The sequence below is a fragment of the Oncorhynchus nerka genome, linkage group LG13 (genome assembly GCF_034236695.1).
Source record: "Oncorhynchus nerka isolate Pitt River linkage group LG13, Oner_Uvic_2.0, whole genome shotgun sequence".
Classification (NCBI taxonomy): Eukaryota; Metazoa; Chordata; class Actinopteri; order Salmoniformes; family Salmonidae; genus Oncorhynchus; species Oncorhynchus nerka.
In genome coordinates this window covers 88,365,008-88,383,531 of record NC_088408.1, presented here as the reverse complement: position 1 = coordinate 88,383,531, position 18,524 = coordinate 88,365,008, and the positions used below count along the sequence as shown (strand labels likewise).

Here is an 18,524-nt window from a genome sequence, read left to right as displayed (position 1 = left end):
TTTCCTACCAATTTACTAGAGAACCAGTTTGGACTTAATATAACTTGTGTGTGACTGATGCCTTTAGTGAGAGGTCTGATGCTTTAATATTTAATGATTTCTGCTTTTTTCGTTATATAAATAGGCCCTTTTAATTTTGTCTGGTTTGCAATTCCAAATTAAATGGAATGTTTTTTTTCATATAATTTAAAAAGCAGGTCACTAGGTGTAGGCAAAACCATAAGCAAATAGGTCAACTGATATGACTAAAGATTTAATCAGGGTGATTTTTCCACAAATAGACAGTTATTTTACTTTCCATGGTAGCAAGATCTTATCTATTTTTGCTAACTTTCTATAAAGATTTATTGGAGTGAGATCATTTCTTTCTTTCAGGATGTGTATACCGAGTATGTCCACATCCCCGTCAGACCATTTAATTGGTAAACTACACAGTCATGTAAAATTTGCATTTTTTAGTGATCCAACACGTAATATAGTGACACTTATCATAATTTGGTTTTAGTCCAGAGAGGATATCAAAAGGTATCTAGATCCACTATGAGGCTGTGGAGGGATTCTAATTGTGGGTTTAAAAGAAAACATGAATCATCAGCGTACAATGACACCTTTGTTTTAAGCCACGGATTTCTAATCCCTTAATATTATTGTTGGATCTAATTTTAACAGCTTACATTTCGATGGCAATAATAAATAGATATGCCGATAGTGGACAACCTTGTTTTACTCCTCTAGATAGTTGAAAACTATACATAACTTTAACCCATTTTATAAGAGATTCCCCAAAATTGATATATAAGAGCCCGTTTATTAGTCCTGCCCTCACATATCTGCCATTTATCACTCAACCCACTTCTTTGCCACAGCACACAAAAAGACAAACACACACACACAAACACACTCATACACACAAACACACACTCATACACACAAACACACACTCATACACACAAACACACACTCATACACACAAACACACACTCATACACACAAACACACACACTCAATTGTCATAAAAGAATCAGGAGACACAGGGGACCACCACTGTACAGCAAGGGAACTAGGTGGACACAGGAATGTGTGTGTGTGCGTGCATGCATGTGTGTGTGTGTGGCGGTTGGGGGGGTGGGGGGGTAATTGACAGTGTCCAGGGCCCTCAGAAGGGATTTGCTCCGGTCAGGACAGACTGCTCTTCAAGGTTATGACTTTAAATGCAGTTTGAGTTCTGGCAGCCACTGAGAGGCTAATGGCCCCTGAACCAATATCACACACACACTCTCAGACACACACATACCAATCTCACACAGTCTCCCACATCAGCAGGAGGAGAGAACACCCTATGCTGCTGCCAGTTGAGGAGCAAGGACTCTTGATCAATACAAATTCTTCCTAACTCACAACAACTGTGAAATGATACAAGTACTATAAAACACATACCCTGTCTGTACTTCTTCTAATATAGACCAACACGTTCAAACGAGCAGCAATCAACCGCTTCTTAAAGTGTTGTCTCATCTTGTGAACATTGCAGCTTTGTTTCCAAAGAGGGACATCCTTTGTTAGCATGTGTCCCAAATCACACCCTATTCTCTATATAGTCTTCTACTTTTGATCAGAGCCAACAGTGAATAGGGTGCCATATATGACACATCCTCATTGTCCCGAATGCATTCACTCATCTGGCCTCACACGGAACCCAAACTGGCTGCGCATGTGCGCCATCGTGCGCTATCGTGCATAAATTTATTTTGCCCCCCCCCCCCACACCAGATCACCACACACAGGTTAAAATATCAAAACAAACTCTGAACCAATGACATTAATTTGGGGACAGGTAATTTGTCCTATTTAGCTAGCTTGCTGTTGGTAGCTAATTTGTCCTGGGATATAAACATTGAGTTGTTATTTTTCCTGAAATGCACAATGACCTCTACTCCGACAATTCATCCACACATAAACGGCCAACCAAATCATTTCTAGTCATCTCTTCTCCTTCCAGGCTTTTTCATTGTTTAACTTATATGGTGATGGCATCTAAACTTTCATTGTTTTACCACAACTACCGGCAAAACAGTTAGTCTTTCAGTCACCCACGTGGGTATAACCAATGAGGAGATAGCACGTGGGTACCTGCTTCTATAAACCAATGAGGAGATGGGAGAGGCAAGACTTTCAGCGTGATCTGCGTCAGAAATAGGAATGAGTTCTATTTTAGCCCTCGGTGTCGCAGACGCTCGTTGGCGCGCAATAATTGAATAACATGGATTTCTAAATTTAATTTGCGACGCTCGCGCACGCGACGTGTCCGGTCTGGTCAGCATTTTAGGTTGTTGAAACGGCACTAACCTGTACTAAATCAACATGCCCTGACCACCCATCTCCAATCGCAAAGCTCATTAGTTGCAGACCGACAAAAGCCACAGAGTTTGGACTCATTCCTGATGATTAGATGTTCAAATTTAGTGATGTTGTTGTAAGCATTCTGTTGGCCTTCTCTGTCTACAATGACAATGGAGGAAAGAAAGAGAGATAGAGAGGGGGAGAGACAGAGGTGAGTGTATGATAGTGTTTTATCTTTTTGTCATTGATGATGCTGAAAATGTTTTCTCCACAGTGTTACCTGTTCTTCATCCTGCTGTATCAGACTAGCAGTGTTTTCTCCACAGTGTTCCCTGTCCTTCATCCTGCTGTAGCAGACTAGCAGTGTTTTCTCCACAGTGTTACCTGTCCTTCATCCTGCTGTGGCAGACTAGCAGTGTTTTCTCCACAGTGTTTCCTGTTCTTCATCCTGCTGTATCAGACTAGCAGTGTTTTCTCCACAGTGTTTCCTGTTCTTCATCCTGCTGTATCAGACTAGCAGTGTTGTTTCTCCATCCTGCTGTACAGTGTTTTCTCCACCTGTCCTTCATCCTGCTGTATCAGACTAGCAGTGTTTTCTCCACAGTGTTCCCTGTTCTTCATCCTGCTGTATCAGACTAGCAGTGTTTTCTCCACAGTGTTCCCTGTCCTTCATCCTGCTGTATCAGACTAGCAGTGTTTTCTCCACAGTGTTTCCTGTCCTTCATCCTGCTGTATCAGACTAGCAGTGTTTTCTCCACAGTGTTTCCTGTCCTTCATCCTGCTGTATCAGACTAGCAGTGTTTTCTCAACAGTGTTACCTGTCCTTCATCCTGCTGTATCAGACTAGCAGTGTTTTCTCCACAGTGTTTCCTGTTCTTCATCCTGCTGTATCAGACTAGCAGTGTTTTCTCCACAGTGTTACCTGTCCTTCATCCTGCTGTATCAGACTAGCAGTGTTTTCTCCACAGTGTTCCCTGTTCTTCATCCTGCTGTATCAGACTAGCAGTGTTTTCTCCACAGTGTTCCCTGTCCTTCATCCTGCTGTATCAGACTAGCAGTGTTTTCTCCACAGTGTTCCCTGTCCTTCATCCTGCTGTATCAGACTAGCAGTGTTTTCTCCACAGTGTTTCCTGTCCTTCATCCTGCTGTATCAGACTAGCAGTGTTTTCTCCACAGTGTTCCCTGTCCTTCATCCTGCTGTATCAGACTAGCAGTGTTTTCTCCACAGTGTTTCCTGTCCTTCATCCTGCTGTATCAGGCTAGCAGTGTTTTCTCCACAGTGTTCCCTGTCCTTCATCCTGCTGTAGCAGACTAGCAGTGTTTTCTCCACAGTGTTACCTGTCCTTCATCCTGCTGTAGCAGACTAGCAGTGAAGCATGTGTTCATCATCATCAACTCTCCTTCACACCTTTTATAGGCCTGACAGGTAACCATACAAGTGACTGCTCTTCCACTGTATAGATTTCATTGCAGAATCTGGGAGCTCACATAAACAGGGTTGTTGGAATGATACCATAGTAAAACCGGTAGGATGACCTTTGGGAGAAAATGAACGTCTTTTTTATCAGAGGCGAGATTTGGGTCCCAAATGGAAACCTATTTCTTATATTGTGCACTCTTTTTGACCAGAGCATGATCAATAGTAGTGCACTACATAGGGAATAAGGTGCCTTTTTGGGATGCATTACATTTCTGAGTTGAGCCTGGTAGTGGTGGTGGCGACAGGTGTGCGGGGAGCAGAGAGGATAGCTTTGTAATTTAGAGTAACATCAGTTGATGCTTTGCTTCTGAGCCCCTAACTACCTCTATCATTTTCTCTCTACTCTCTGGGCCTGACCCCATATTTCTCATTGTAGTGCTCCTGACGGTGGATTTCACACTCCAACAAAGCTATAACCTCTAACTCGTGGCACATGCGTCCTCCAAAATAGTGTGTTGCGGTTTATCATCAGATATTGCAATAAAAACTGTGTCAGAAAGAGTCCTCTAAACAGCTCTCACCCACTTTAGAATCAATGGAAGTGGATCATTTTGAGTGCCATCATTTAACCATGGATGGTATATAAGATGAAGATCCTGACCGTAACATCCATCAACGTCTTAGTACTGGATCTTCCTCAATATTCCAAGATCCGTTCTATTTAAAGAGGGAATAGCCATTTCAAGCTGTAGCTGAATAACAATGATGAAATTCTCAGGGCAAAACAAGTTTTTTGACTCACCCTTATCCTGATGACTTCAAATTGGTTTCTACTGTTAGAGATTTAACGCCTGTTGGTGTGCTGTGGGTGGGATGACTGAGAGCTGAAAAGATACTTTCATTCTGGTCCTGCAGAGATAGATAGGTATCTGGCCACATGAAAAAATACTATAGCTTACTCATATCAAATCAAATTGTATTTGTCACATACACATGGTTAGCAGATGTTAATGCGAGTGTAGCGAAAGGCTTGTGCTTCTAGTTCCGACCATGCAGTAATATCTAACAAGTAATCTAACAACTTCACAACAATTACCTTATACACACAAGTGTAAAGGAATGAATAAGAATATGTATATAAATATAGGGATGAGCGATTGCCGAACAGCATTATGCAGTAGATGGTATAGAGTACAGTATATACTTATGAGATGAGTAATGTAGGGTATGTAAACATTATATAAAGTGGCATTGTTTAAAGTGACTAGTGATACATTTATTACATCCAATGTATTATTGTTAAGTGGCTAGAGATTTGAGTCAGTATGTTGGCAGTAGCCATTCAGTGTTAGTGATGGCTGTTTAACAGTCTCATGGCCTTGAGATAGAAGCTGTTTTTCAGTCTCTCTGTCCCAGCTTTGATGCACCTGTACTGACCTTACCTTCTGGATGATAGCAGGGTGAACAGGCAGTGGCTCGGGTGGTTGTCATCCTTGATGATCTTTTTGGCCTTCCTGTGACATCGGGTGGTGTAGGTGTCCTGGAGGGCAGGTAGTTTGCCCCCTGTGATGCGTTGTGCAGACCTCACTACCCTCTGTAGAGCCTTACGGTTGTGGGCGGAGCAGTTGCCATCCTAGGCGGTGATACAGCCCGACAGGATGCTCTCGATTGTACATCTGTAAAAGTTTGAGTGTTTTTGTTGACAAGACAAATTTCTTCAGCCTCCTGAGGTTTAAGAGGCGCTGTTGCGCCTTCTTCACCACGCTGTCTGTGTGGGTGGACAATTTCAGTTTGTCCGTGATGTGTACGCAGAGGAATTTAAAACTTTCCACCTTCTCCACTACTGTCCCGTCGATGTGGATAGAGGGGTGCTCCCTCTGCTGTTTCCTGAAGTCCACAATCATCTGCTTTGTTTTGTTGACATTGAGTGTAAGGTTATTTTCCTGACAACACACTCCGAGGGCCCTCATCTCCTCCCTGTAGGCCGTCTTTTCGTTGTTGGTAACCTACCAATATAGTGTCAAACTTGATGATTGAGTTGGAGGTGTGCATGGCAACGCAGTCATGGGTGAACAGGGAGTACAGGAGAGGGCTGAGAATGCACCCTTGTGGTGCCCCAGTGTTGAGGAGCATCGGGGTGGAGATGTTGTTTCCTACCCTCACCACCTGGGGGAGGCCCGTCAGAAAGTCCAAGACCCAGTTGCACAGGGCGGGGTCGAGACCCTGCTTAATGACGATTTTGGAGGGTACTATGGTGTTAAATGCTGAGCTGTAGTCGATGAACAGTATTCTTACATAGGCATTCCTCTTGTCCAGATGGGTTAGGGCAGTGTGCAGTGTAATTGCGATTGCGTCGTCTGTGGACCTATTGGGGTAGTAAGCAAATTGGAGTGGTTCTAGGGTGTCAGGTAGGGTGGAGGTGATATGGTCCTTGACTAGTCTCTGAATGCACTTCATAATAACAGAAGTGAGGGCTACAGGGCGGTAGTCGTTTATCTAAGTTACTTTAGCTTTCTTGGGAACAGGAACAATGGTGGCCTGTGGGAACAGCAGACTGGGATAAGGATTGATTGAATATGTCCGTAAACACACCAGCCAACTGGTCTGTGCATGCTCTGAGTACGCGGCCGGGGATGCCGTCTGGGCCTGCAGCCTTGCGAGGGTTAACACATTTAAATGTTTTATTTACATTGGCTGCAGTGAAGGAGAGCCCGCAGGTTTTGGTAGCGGGCCGTGTCACTGTATTGTCCTCAAAGCGAGCAAAGAAGTTGTTTAGTTTGTCTGGGAGCAAGACATCGTGGTCCGTGATGGGGCTGGTTTTCTTTTGTGGTCCGTGATTGACTGTAGACCCTGCCACATACCTCTCGTGTCTGAACCGTTGAATTGCGACTCTACTTTGTCTCTATACTGATTCTTAGCTTGTTTGATTGCCTTGCGGAGGGAATCGCTACACTGTTTGTATTCGGTCATGTTTCCGGTCACCTTGCCCTGATTAAAAGCAGTGGTTCGCGCTTTCAGTTTTGCGCGAATGCTGCCATGAATCCACAGTTTCTGGTTGAGGAATGTTTTCATAGATGCTGTGGGTACAACATCACCGATGCACTTGCTAATAAACTCGCTCACCGAGTCAGCGTATTCATCAATGTTGTTTTTCGACGCTAACCGGACGATATCCCAGTCCACGTGATCGAAGCAATCTTGAAGCGTGGAATCAGATTGGTCGGACCAGCGTTGAACAGACCTGAGCACGGGGACGTCCTGTTTTAGTTTCTGTCTATTGGCTGGGAGCAACAAACTGCAGTCGTGGTCAGCTTTTCCAAAAGGAGTGCGGGGGAGGGCTTTATATGTGTCGCAGAAGTTAGAATAACAACGATCCAGGGTTTTGCCAGCCCAGGTCGCGCAATTGATATGCTGGTAAAATTTAGGGAGTCTTGTTTTCAGATTAGCCTTGTAAAAACCCCAGCTACAATAAATGTAGCCTCGGGATATGTGGTTTCCAGTTTACATAGAGTGAAATTAAGTTATTCCAGGGCCTTTCGATGTGTCTGCTTGGGAGGGAATATATATTACTGTGATTATGATCGAAGAGAATTCTCTTGGTAGATTGTAAGGAATTCTAAGTCAGGTGAACAGAAGGACTTGAGTTCCTGTATGTTGTTATGATCACACCACATTTCGTTAATCATAAGGCATACACCCCCGCCCTTCTTCTTACCAGAGAGATGCTTGTTTCTTTCGGTGCGATGTGTGAAGAAATCATGATAGCGTGTCTCGCGTGAGCCATGTTTCCGTGAAACAAAGAACATTACAGTCTCTGATGTCTCTCTGGAAGGCAACCCTTGCTCGGATTTCGTCTACCTTGTTGTCAAGAGACTGGACATTGACGAGTAGTATTCTCGGGAGCGGTGGGCGATGTACCCGTCTACGGAGCCTGACCAGAAAACCGCTCCGTCTGCCCCTTCTGCGGTGCCGTTGTTTTTGGGTCGCTGGCTGGAATCAGATTCATTGTTCTGGGTGAAGGACCAAACAGAGGAACCGCTTTGGGAAAGTCGTATTCCTGGTCGTAATGTTGGTGAGTTGACGTTGCTCTTATATCCAATAGTTTCTCCCGACCGTATGTAAAAATTTCCTGGGGTAACAATGTAAGAAATAACACGTAAAAAAAACTAAATACTGCATAGTTTCCCTAGGAAGCGAATCAGCCATCTCTGTCGGCGCCGCAAGTGAGAGCTATGGTATGAATATTGTAGCATTACTATATTTATATACTTCACTGAGTGTACAAAACATGAATTAAGCTTTAAATCTAAGCCTGTGTCTTGAAAGATTGAATAAAATGCGCTTGACATTTTGGCCGTGTTTCTTTGACTGAGAGATGAAGAGATGAAGGCTGTGTTGTGCTCTTTAACTGGCTGTGCTCTCTAGCTGGCTGTGCTCTCTAGCTGGCTGTGCTCTCTAACTGGCTGTGCTCTCTAGCTGGCTGTGGCAGGGGGAGGCAGGGACTGAGGTCAGGCACGCTAGCAGCTGACTGTTAGGGAATAGGGTGCCATTTGGGACACTACCCTATAGTGCAGTGCACTAATAGTGTGCCATATACAAAACATTAAGAACACCCAATTTTGCCCGCAGAATTGCCTCAATCCATCAGGGCATGGACTCTACAAGGTGCTGAACACGTTCCACAGGGATGTTGGCCCATGTTGACTCCAATGCTTCATACAGTTGTGGATTTAACAAGTGACATCAATAAGAGATCATAGCTTTCAACTGGATTCACCTGGTCAGTCTGTCATGGAAAGAGCAGGTGTTCCTAATGTTTTATACACTCTGTGTAAATCATTCACTGTAGTGCTTTTGTGGACTTTACTGTAGTGCTTTATGGACTTTACTGTATTATACTGTAGTATTTACTGTAGTGTTTTATGGACTTTACTGTAGTATACTGTAGTATTTACTGTAGTGTTTTATGGACTTTACTGTAGTATACTGTAGTATTTACTGTAGTGTTTTATGGACTTTACTGTAGTATACTGTAGTATTTAATGTAGTGCTTTATGGACTTTACTGTAGTATTCTGAAGTATTTATTGTAGTGTTTTGTGGGCTTTACTGTAGTATACTGTAGTATTTACTGTAGTGTTTTTGTGGACTTTACTGTAGTATATATACTGTAGTATTTACAGTAGTGTTTTTATGGACTTTACTTTTAAAACTTCTTATGGTATAGGGAACGCGTGCATCCCATTTGGCCAAAAACCAGGGAAGATGCAGCGCAGCAAATTCAAATAAATTGATATAAAAATCTAACTTTCATTAAATCACACATGTAAGATATTCAATTAAAGCTACACTCGTTGTGAATCCAGCCAACAAGGCTTTTCAGCGAAAGCACAAGATGCTATTATCTGATGATAGCACAGCAGTTAACAAAGAGGGTAGCAGTAAACAAAGAGGGTAGCAAATTTCAACCATATTTCAACCCTGCAGGCGCTACACAAAACACAGAAATAAAATATAAAACATGCCTTACCTTTGACAAGCTTCTTTTGTTGGCACTCCAATATGTCCCATAAACATCACAATTGGTGCTTTTGTTCGATGAATTCCGTCCATATATATCCAAAATGTCAATTTATTTGGCGCGTTTGATCCAGAAAAAACAGCTTCCAAAATGCGCAACGTCACTAGAAAATATTTCAAAAGTTGCCTATAAACTTTGCCAAAATATTTCAAACTACTTTTGTAATACAACTTTATGTATTTTTAAACGTTAATAATCGATCAAATTGAAGACTGGTCTATCTGTTTTCAATAGAGGACGAGAGGAAACTAACGCTACTTTTCAAGTCTTGGCCAACTCTCAACAGCGTTACCCTTTTCCAGGATGGCCCTACTTCTTAATTGCACAAATGAATAATCTCAACCAAATTCCAAAGACTGGTGACATCCAGTGGAAGCGGTAGGAACTGAAAATATGTTCTTAAGAATTATCGTTTGCCAATGAGAACTCAGTGAACAGACATAGACCTAAAGAAATCTGAACGGTTAGTCCTTGGGGTTTTGCCTGCTACATAAGTTCTGTAATACTCACAGACATGATTCAAACAGTTGTAGAAACTTCAGAGTGTTTTCTATCCAGATCTACTAATAATATCTTATATTCTTGGCATGAGTAGCAGGAAGTTGAAATTGGGCACGCTATTTATCCAAAAGTGAAAATGCTGCCCCCTATACCTTAAGAAGTTTTAAGCGTTAGACTAGAAACCGAAAGGTTTCAAGATCGGATCCCCGAGCTGACAAGGTCAAATCTGTCGTTCTGCCACTGAACAAGACAGTTAACCCACTAGGCCGTCATTGAAAATAAGAATTTGTTCTTAACTGACTTCCCTAGTTAAATGAAGGTACAAAAAATAAATAATGAACTTGCAGTACAGTGGGTTTATTAAGCTCTGAGCTCCAACAGTGCATGTTAAAAAGAGTGAACATAATAATAACTATAGTATACTACAAAGTTCTATGGTAAGCACTACACGATCAAGTGATGCTACAGTGTATAATATACTACAGTTGACTAAATATTTACATAGTAAACTGTAGTCTTTTTTCATGTGGGTTCATTCATTCCCTCCCCCCACCCACTCTCTCTTTCACTCCCTCCTTCTATCCCTCCAATCAGTCTGTGTGTCAAGGTGTGGGGCCCCTGGGTTTCCAGGTGTCTCTGGAGGAGCAGGCCTTCCTGCTGCTGACAGACCCAGAGAGACAGACCATGGGCTACTACCTGCGGGAGTACCAGGAGGGACACATCGGCCTGGAGCCCCTGACCATGGCCCTGTTTGAGCTCTTCAACACTCGTGCCAAGGTAACGCACCCTATTCTATATATAGTGTACTATTGGGCACTGGTAGAAAGTAGTGTATTATATAGGGAATAGGGTGCCATTCAGGGTACACCTGGGTGCCTGGTTCATCTTATGGTCAATCTTTTACTCTCTTGATGATGGTACCTCCACAACTGTTGAGAACATTTGCATTTCATGTACACACAGTCACTCATCCAACATGCCCATACATGTTCTCTATGAGGTTCCTGGTCTCAGTTGTTAATCCATGCTTCCTTCTGGCCTCCCTCTAGTTTCCTTTGTCAAATGAGACCTGATCAAAACATGGTGCTCAAAACGTTGTCTTATAAATTCCCATGGGAGCATAACGCGGTGTGCCGATTCCCCTTCTCACCTTTTATTTGGCAACTCAAAATGGCCACCAATCCACTCAATATGGCCAACATATCATTATGGGATCATTTCATTGAATGAGGAGGCCCATTCTACTCATTCTAATCCTATGCTCCTGTCCTCCCTCCAGTTGTCCCTGCTATCTGAGGTGCGTAGTCAGGTGGCTCCCCAGGAACTGAAGCTGTATGATGGCCTGGTGCTGCATCGCGAGAGGGAGGCTCTGAAGGCCTGGCACGGAGGAATGGGATCCCTACACCCTGTGCACCCATACAGCCGCTGTCTACACGCTGAGCCCTCAGCCAGCCACAGCCACTCCAACCCGGCCACTCTCTGCTCTACCAAGGTAGGAGGAACCGTGTAGGATGGATGGACTTACAGGTGTGTTCCTATTGGATGGTTCTGGACTATTCAAAGTGTGTGTGTGTTCATTCGTGTGTGCATGGGTGCATGCTTGCGTGCCTATTGCAGTCTATGGTGCCTGTGGCTGTATACTGTATGTGGGTGTTTCTTCCTGGCATCTTCTCTCATCTTTCATCCATTGGAAGTTGCACTCTGACTGTTGCCAGTGTCAAATGAAACGGAGCAGTGACTTCAGATGAGATTACTGAGCAGCAGTGTTCTATAGAGTCAATATTCCACCGATGTGGCCCGGACCAGCTGAATGGGACCTCACTCTGCCAAGTCACTCTACAAAATGCTATAACACACTGTAACCATCCAACTGAGTCTGAGACCCAGCCACGCTTTAATAGAAACTGATAAAACAGTGTTTGTATCCGCAATGGCACCCTATTCCCTATTTACTGCACTTAATACAGAATAGGGTGCCATTTTCTCCAACAAAGCAGAGATTATTCAGTGGTGAACCAGCAGGATTTGAAACCATTGTGAGAAGAGATTATCTGTAAGATGACTGAGCTGAACCCAAGGATGTCTTTTATGCTCAGCAGTTGTTCATGTTAGCGTGCATGTGTTTGACAGTTTCCCCATGGTCCAGGGTGACAGTGTTGCTGTCTGTTTGATATGGCTGGCTGGTTGCCATGGCTGGCTGGTTGCCATGCCTGGCTGGTTCTGCTGAGCTTGTCCACTCTGTGCTTGTATAATTGATCATGTTGACATCATCATTAATATAGCTGTAAAATCCCACCCTTAGTTAACAAGTCATTATATTGTATCAACTAAATTAACTTCCTGTGTTAATGGTTGATTGAGGTCTTTAGTCACAGTTCATGGTTAATGTTTCAGCACATGATTGTCTCACAACATTGTACTGGGAGGCAGGTCAGTGAGTCTATGGCTGGGCCTGTTTTATTTTGGATGATACGGTCAAATCAAATTTTATTGGTCCCATACAAATATTTAGCAGGATGTTATTGCGGGTGTAGCGACATGCTTATTTTCTTAACAATTCAGTAGTATCTAACAGTTCAGTAGTATCTAACAGTTCAGTAGTATCTAACAGTTCAGTAGTATCTAACAATTCAGTAGTATCTAACAATTCAGTAGTATCTAACAATTCAGGTGGAATACCAGGTGAAGTCATATTATTGTAACACACCAACCTTGTGTCTCTGTCTCTCTTTCAGGAGTGCTCACATGGTGACATTGTACAGCAAGATCCAGGGGCAACCACTAATGTCCTACCTGACGTTACATTGGTGAGTCTGTATTTGAGTTTGTTTCAGACTGATTGAAATCATAGTCAGGTTTATGATGTGCAGGATTATAACTAAATGCTAATGTTTTAGAGAAATGCATTTTAAAGGTGAGGCGTGACACTCTCTCCATGAAAAAACAACATTTGGTGACCTTCATCAGACAGACTTGAGTTTGTACAGAGTTTGTTTGTAAAAAAATTCTGTACTATGTCCCTTTTTGTTTCTAGAATGAAGTGCAGTCGACAGCTGAGTCTCCTCCGTTCTTCAAGCCTCCTCCTCCCCCCGAACCCGGACAGACCCAGCCCAGACATCCGAGGGACAGGGAGAGGGAGCAGTCCAAGCGCTTCTTATCCAGACACTCCCAATCTGGCCTGGTCTTTACTGCCCCCACCAGGCTGCACCAGGAATGTCACCACAAACACCTTAAAGCCTTCCAAAGCTTCTCCAACCACCAAACTTCCAACTGCCCTAGCTCTGACCTCCATCACACCTGTCCCAACCCTGGCCATCATAACAGCTCCAACCCTGGCCATCATAACAGCTCCAACCCTGGCCATCATAACAGCTCCAACCCTGGCCATCATAACAGCTCCAACCCTGGCCATCATACCACCCCCAACCCTGGACATCATAACAGCTCCAACCCTGGCCATCATACCACCCCCAACCCTGGCCATCATACCACCTCCAACACTGGCACTGGCCATAGCGTCTATCCAAGCTCTGGCAATGACACATCCATGAACTCTATTCACCACACCTGCCAAAGCTCCCTCCACATCTCCACAACTACCTCCTCCGACCACCACACCCCCCAAACACACCACGGCTGCTCCAGCTCCGGCCAACATTCCTGCCCTGGCTCCCTTCATCCCAAGCACTCTGGTCCTCAGAACAAGGACAAATTCATCAAGCTTCCCATCTTCAGATCCTGCTCCCATGAGAAGCCTGTTACCTCCCCTGGTCCCTCCCCTGGTCCCTCCCCATGTCTCTCTCCCTGTCCCTCCCCTGGTCCATCCCCATGTCTGTCCCCCTTTCCCTCCCCCTGTCCTTCACCCTGTCCCTCTCTCTCTGTGCTGGGACCTTCCCCATGTAGTCCAGACAGGTCCTGCTCCCCCTGCTCTCCCTCCCTCAGCCAGGGAGGTTTGTGTGTCATGGCCGACACACACAGACTGACTGCTGAGGCCAGGCTCGAGCCCCAGCAGAGAGGTAAAGATTAATGTGTACCTGTGCCTGTGTTTGTCTGTGTGCTTGCCTGTGAGTATGGCTTTACATGCATGTATGTATATATATATATATATATATATATATATATATATATATAATCAAATCTACTTTCCTTTATGTATCCAGGCACCACATTGTCCCAGCTGTCAGACAGTGGTCAGACTCTGAGTGAGGACAGTGGGGTGGACATTGCTGAGGCACGAGGGCTCAGTAAAGACAGCAGTCCTTGGCCAACTAAGAACCAGGCCAGCCAGGCCACACAAGGGCCCCAGGGGGCCCAGGGGTCTGCAGTACTGGCATCCAAACAGGTGAGGCCCACCAAGGGCCCATATCACAACAGAAACAACATGGATGAGTCTCAAATGGAATCCTATTCCCTTTATACTGTAGTCCACTACTTATTCTAGGTCTTTATTCTAGGTCCTTTTTCTATGTTCGTATTCTATGTCATTTTTCTAGGTCTGTTTTCTGGGTCCTTATTCTAGGTCACTATTCCATGTCCTTATTCCTATTCTTTATTCTATGTCCTTATTCCATGATGTCTTCTTGTGTGCCCTGCAGCAGCCTGGCTCTCCAGTGCCCATACTTACTCTGGTACGTGTGGTAAAGAATGCCAACACTCTGGGCATTGCTATAGAGGGAGGTGCAAACACACGGCAGCCACTGCCACGCATCGTCACCGTACAGGTGAGAGAGAGGCTGATTCCCAAATGGTACCCTATTCCCTATGTAGTGCACTGCTTTTGACAAGGAGGTTCATTTAAAAGAAGTGCACTTGTATAGGGAATATCTGGATGATTCTGCATCAGTTTATCATACTGTAACATTTAGGATAACTTTGAACATGAATGTAGTATGAAGACTACACAAGGCTTTTGTACTGTGAAGTCTGTAAATAGTAAGAACCACAGCCTCCTATGTGGAAGTAGAACCCCCATGTTGTGCCTAAAGGTCTGTGCGTATTGATACGTAGTGTTAATGAGTGCAATATGGATTACAACAAGCATCAAACATGACAGAGAAGCCTCCCGAGTGGTGCAGTGGTCTAAGGTACTGCATTGCAGTGCTAGCTGTGACACTAGAGATTCTGGGTTTGAGTCCAGGCTCTGTCGCAGCGAGCTGCGACCTGGAGACCCATGGGGCGGCGCACGATTGGCCCAGCAGGTTAGGGGAGGGTTTGGCCGGCAGGAATGTCCTTATCCCATCGCACACTAGTGACTCTGGCGGGCTGGGTGCAGTGCACGCTGACACGGTTGCTAGGTGTACGGTGTTTCTTCTGGCACATTGGTGCGGCTGGCTTCCGGGTTAAGTGTGCGCTGTGTGAAGAAGCAATGCGGCTTGGTTGGGTTGTGTTTTGGAGGACGCACGGCTCTCGACCTTCGCCTCTCCCAAGTCCATATGGGAGTTGAAGTGATGAGACAAGACTGTAACTACTAATTGGATACCACAAAATTGGGGAGAAAAACAGAGACATTACCATTTTCTCTTTCATCTTAAATGTGAGCTTCCCAGAACATCTGTTTATGTGTGTGATAACAACCTATATTTGCATTGATAATAATTTCAAAGCAGGTCAAGGAATCTCTCCTGGGGATGTTTAACTTTGTTGAAGAAAGTTTTCTACCACCTGGTTAGTGTCAGGGGTCTTGGGTAATCTATTCAGGTCTACAGGATGTTGTGGACAGGTGTGGACAGACTGAGGTGGACCTAAATTCCAACATTATTCATCTTTTGTTTTCATTTAACAATAATGTATCTACAAGTACAGCATGCGATTTCATATTATACACTGACGTTGCTCCCCAAAGGACACAATATTGCATAGAAAGTCCACAACTTCTGAGCTGAGTGCTCTGGTCAAAAGACATAAACTACAGTACATGGTGTGTTTCTGCAGTCTTTTATGTGCGGAACATCCTCGTACCTAATTCAGACTCACAAGATATGGAGAGTCTGATTGAGGGGTTTGTATGACAGTCGTGCAGGGATTTCCATAAGAATTACTCCTCACGAGCAGCCCCCATAAATCTCTATAGTCCAATAGAGTCCTGATGGTTCCCCAGGCATTTACAGGCCCACGAGCTGACATGGCACAGATACTACTGCCTCATTACATCAATTATGTTTCACCACCATTAGTATGATTAAATAACAGTCAATTTATGCGTCCCAAATGGCATCCTATTCCCTGTATACAGTCCCTATGGGCCATGGGCAAAAGAAGTGCACTGCAGGGGGAATACGATGCCATTTGAGATGGAGACTTTTGGTTGGCCCTGAATCATCATACAAGCAATTGTATGTGACATTGTTGAAAAGGTTATGTCAGGATAGGACAGCCAGAGAATAGAAATGGGATTTGACTGTTTCACTGCCTGAATGATATGGGGCATTTTTACATTTGGTAAGTTGGTGCCATTAGAATATTATCAAGAGAACTTTAAGGAGAAGAAGTTGTCACGCAATGGTTTGCCATAACGCACAATGGTTTGCCATAACGCACAATGGTTTGCCATAACGCACAATGGTTTGCCATAACACGCAATGGTTTGCCATAACACACAATGGTTTTCCATAACCCTCAATGGTTTTCCATAACCCGCAATGGTTTTCCATAACACACAATGGTTTGCCATAACACGCAATGGTTTGCCATAACACGCAATGGTTTGCCATAACACGCAATGGTTTGCCATAACACGCAATGGTTTGCCATAACACACAATGGTTTGCCATAACACACAATGGTTTGCCATAACACACAATGGTTTGCCATAACACACAATGGGTTGCCATAACACACAATGGGTTGCCATAACACACAATGGATTTCCATAACACACAATGGGTTGCCATAACACACAATGGGTTGCCATAACACACAATGGGTTGCCATAACACACAATGGGTTGCCATAACACACAATGGGTTGCCATAACACACAATGGGTTGCCATAACACGCAATGGGTTGCCATAACACGCAATGGGTTTCCATAACACGCAATGGGTTGCCATAACACGCAATGGGTTTCCATAACACACAATGGGTTGCCATAACACACAATGGGTTTCCATAACACGCAATGGGTTGCCATAACATGCACAGCCAATTTCAAGTCTATGCAGCAGCAGCTAGAGTGCCATCTTGTTAGATGGTTGGAATGCCTTCCCCCTCTATCATAATGAGGGTAAACAGTCTAATGCTTTAACTTAAGTGGGAACTACTTCTGCTGTCCAAAAGTATTGTTTAGCCTCTTTCTTGCACTCACATCCCAGACTTGATTTTAATCTTCCTGGCACTAATTCTGCTGATAGCGGATAGCTATTTCGAAGAAGGGTCTACTTGTAATAACTGTGATATGTGGTTGTGTTTTTCACTAAACTTAGTTGAATGTGCTGTAGAAAGCAGTAAAGTAGAATGCAGTAAAGGAACAGTGAGAGCACTAAGGGGTACAGGCTCTGGCGCTAAGTGCCCAGGGCTGAGCCTGCCTGCCCTGCTGCCTGGGTTATCAGCCCCCTCCTGCCATGGCCTCCTCTGTTCTCAGCTAGACTTATGATTCTGTCCTGATGTCTCTGTCCTGATGTCTCTGTCCTGATGTCTCTGTCCTCATGTATCTGTCCTGATGTCTCTGTCCTCATGTATCTGTCCTGATGTCTCTGTCCTCATGTATCTGTCCTGATGTCTCTGTCCTCATGTATCTGTCCTGATGTCTCCGTTCTCACTGTCCTTATTTTTCCTGACAGATAGGAGTCCACAAGGCACAAAGCTCTACATCATTCCTCCCTTTACCTCTACCTTTTACCTTTTACCCCTACCTCTACCTTTACCTTTTACCTCTACCTCTACCTTTTACCTCTATCTCTACCCCAACTTTTACCTTTACCTCTACCCCTACCTTTACCCTTTACCTTTTACCTCTACCTCTACCCCTACCTTTACCTTTTACCTCTATCTCTACCTCTACCCCTACCTTTACCTTTTACCTCTATCTCTACCCCTACCTTTACCCTTTACCTCGATCTCTATCTCTACCTCTCCGTCTACCTCTACCTTTATCTTTATCTTTACCTTTTACCTCTACCTCTACCTTTACCTTTACCTTTTACCTCTACCTCTACCTTTTACCCCTATCTCTACCTCTACCCCAACTTTTACCTCTACCCCTACCTTTACCTTTTACCTCTACCTTTACCTCTATCTCTACCTCTACCCCTACCTTTACCTTTTACCTCTATCTCTACCCCTACCTTTACCCTTTACCTCGATCTCTATCTCTACCTCTCCGTCTACCTCTACCTTTATCTTTACCACTACCTCTACCTCTACCTCTAACTTTACCTCTACCTCTACCCCAACTTTTACCTTTACCTCTACCTCTACCTTTACCTCTACCCCTACCTTTTACCTCTACCTTTACCTTTTACCTCTGCCTTTACCTTTTACCTCTACCTTTACCTTTATCTCTACCTCTATCCCTACCTTTACCCTTTACCTCGATCTCTACCTCTCCGTCTACCTCTATCTTTACCACTACCTCTACCACTACCTTTTACATCTACCTCTACCACTAACACTACCTCTAACTACCTCTACCTCTAACTCTAACTCTACCTCTACCTCTAACTTTACCTCTACCTCTACCCCTAC

The 18,524-nt window shown here is 44.2% G+C and overlaps 1 protein-coding gene across 1 annotated transcript in view; it reads left to right on the top strand.

Annotated features, from left to right (window-relative positions):
* LOC115140706 (whirlin-like) overlaps nucleotides 1-18,524 on the top strand; it is a 92,903-nt gene that overhangs the window by 73,302 nt on the left and 1,077 nt on the right. Inside the window, 7 exon segments of the mRNA XM_065026061.1 lie at nucleotides 10,436-10,618; nucleotides 11,121-11,333; nucleotides 12,876-13,240; nucleotides 13,361-13,659; nucleotides 13,750-13,857; nucleotides 14,002-14,183; nucleotides 14,437-14,562. Of these exon segments, the coding sequence (XP_064882133.1) occupies nucleotides 10,436-10,618; nucleotides 11,121-11,333; nucleotides 12,876-13,240; nucleotides 13,361-13,659; nucleotides 13,750-13,857; nucleotides 14,002-14,183; nucleotides 14,437-14,562 (1,476 nt within the window).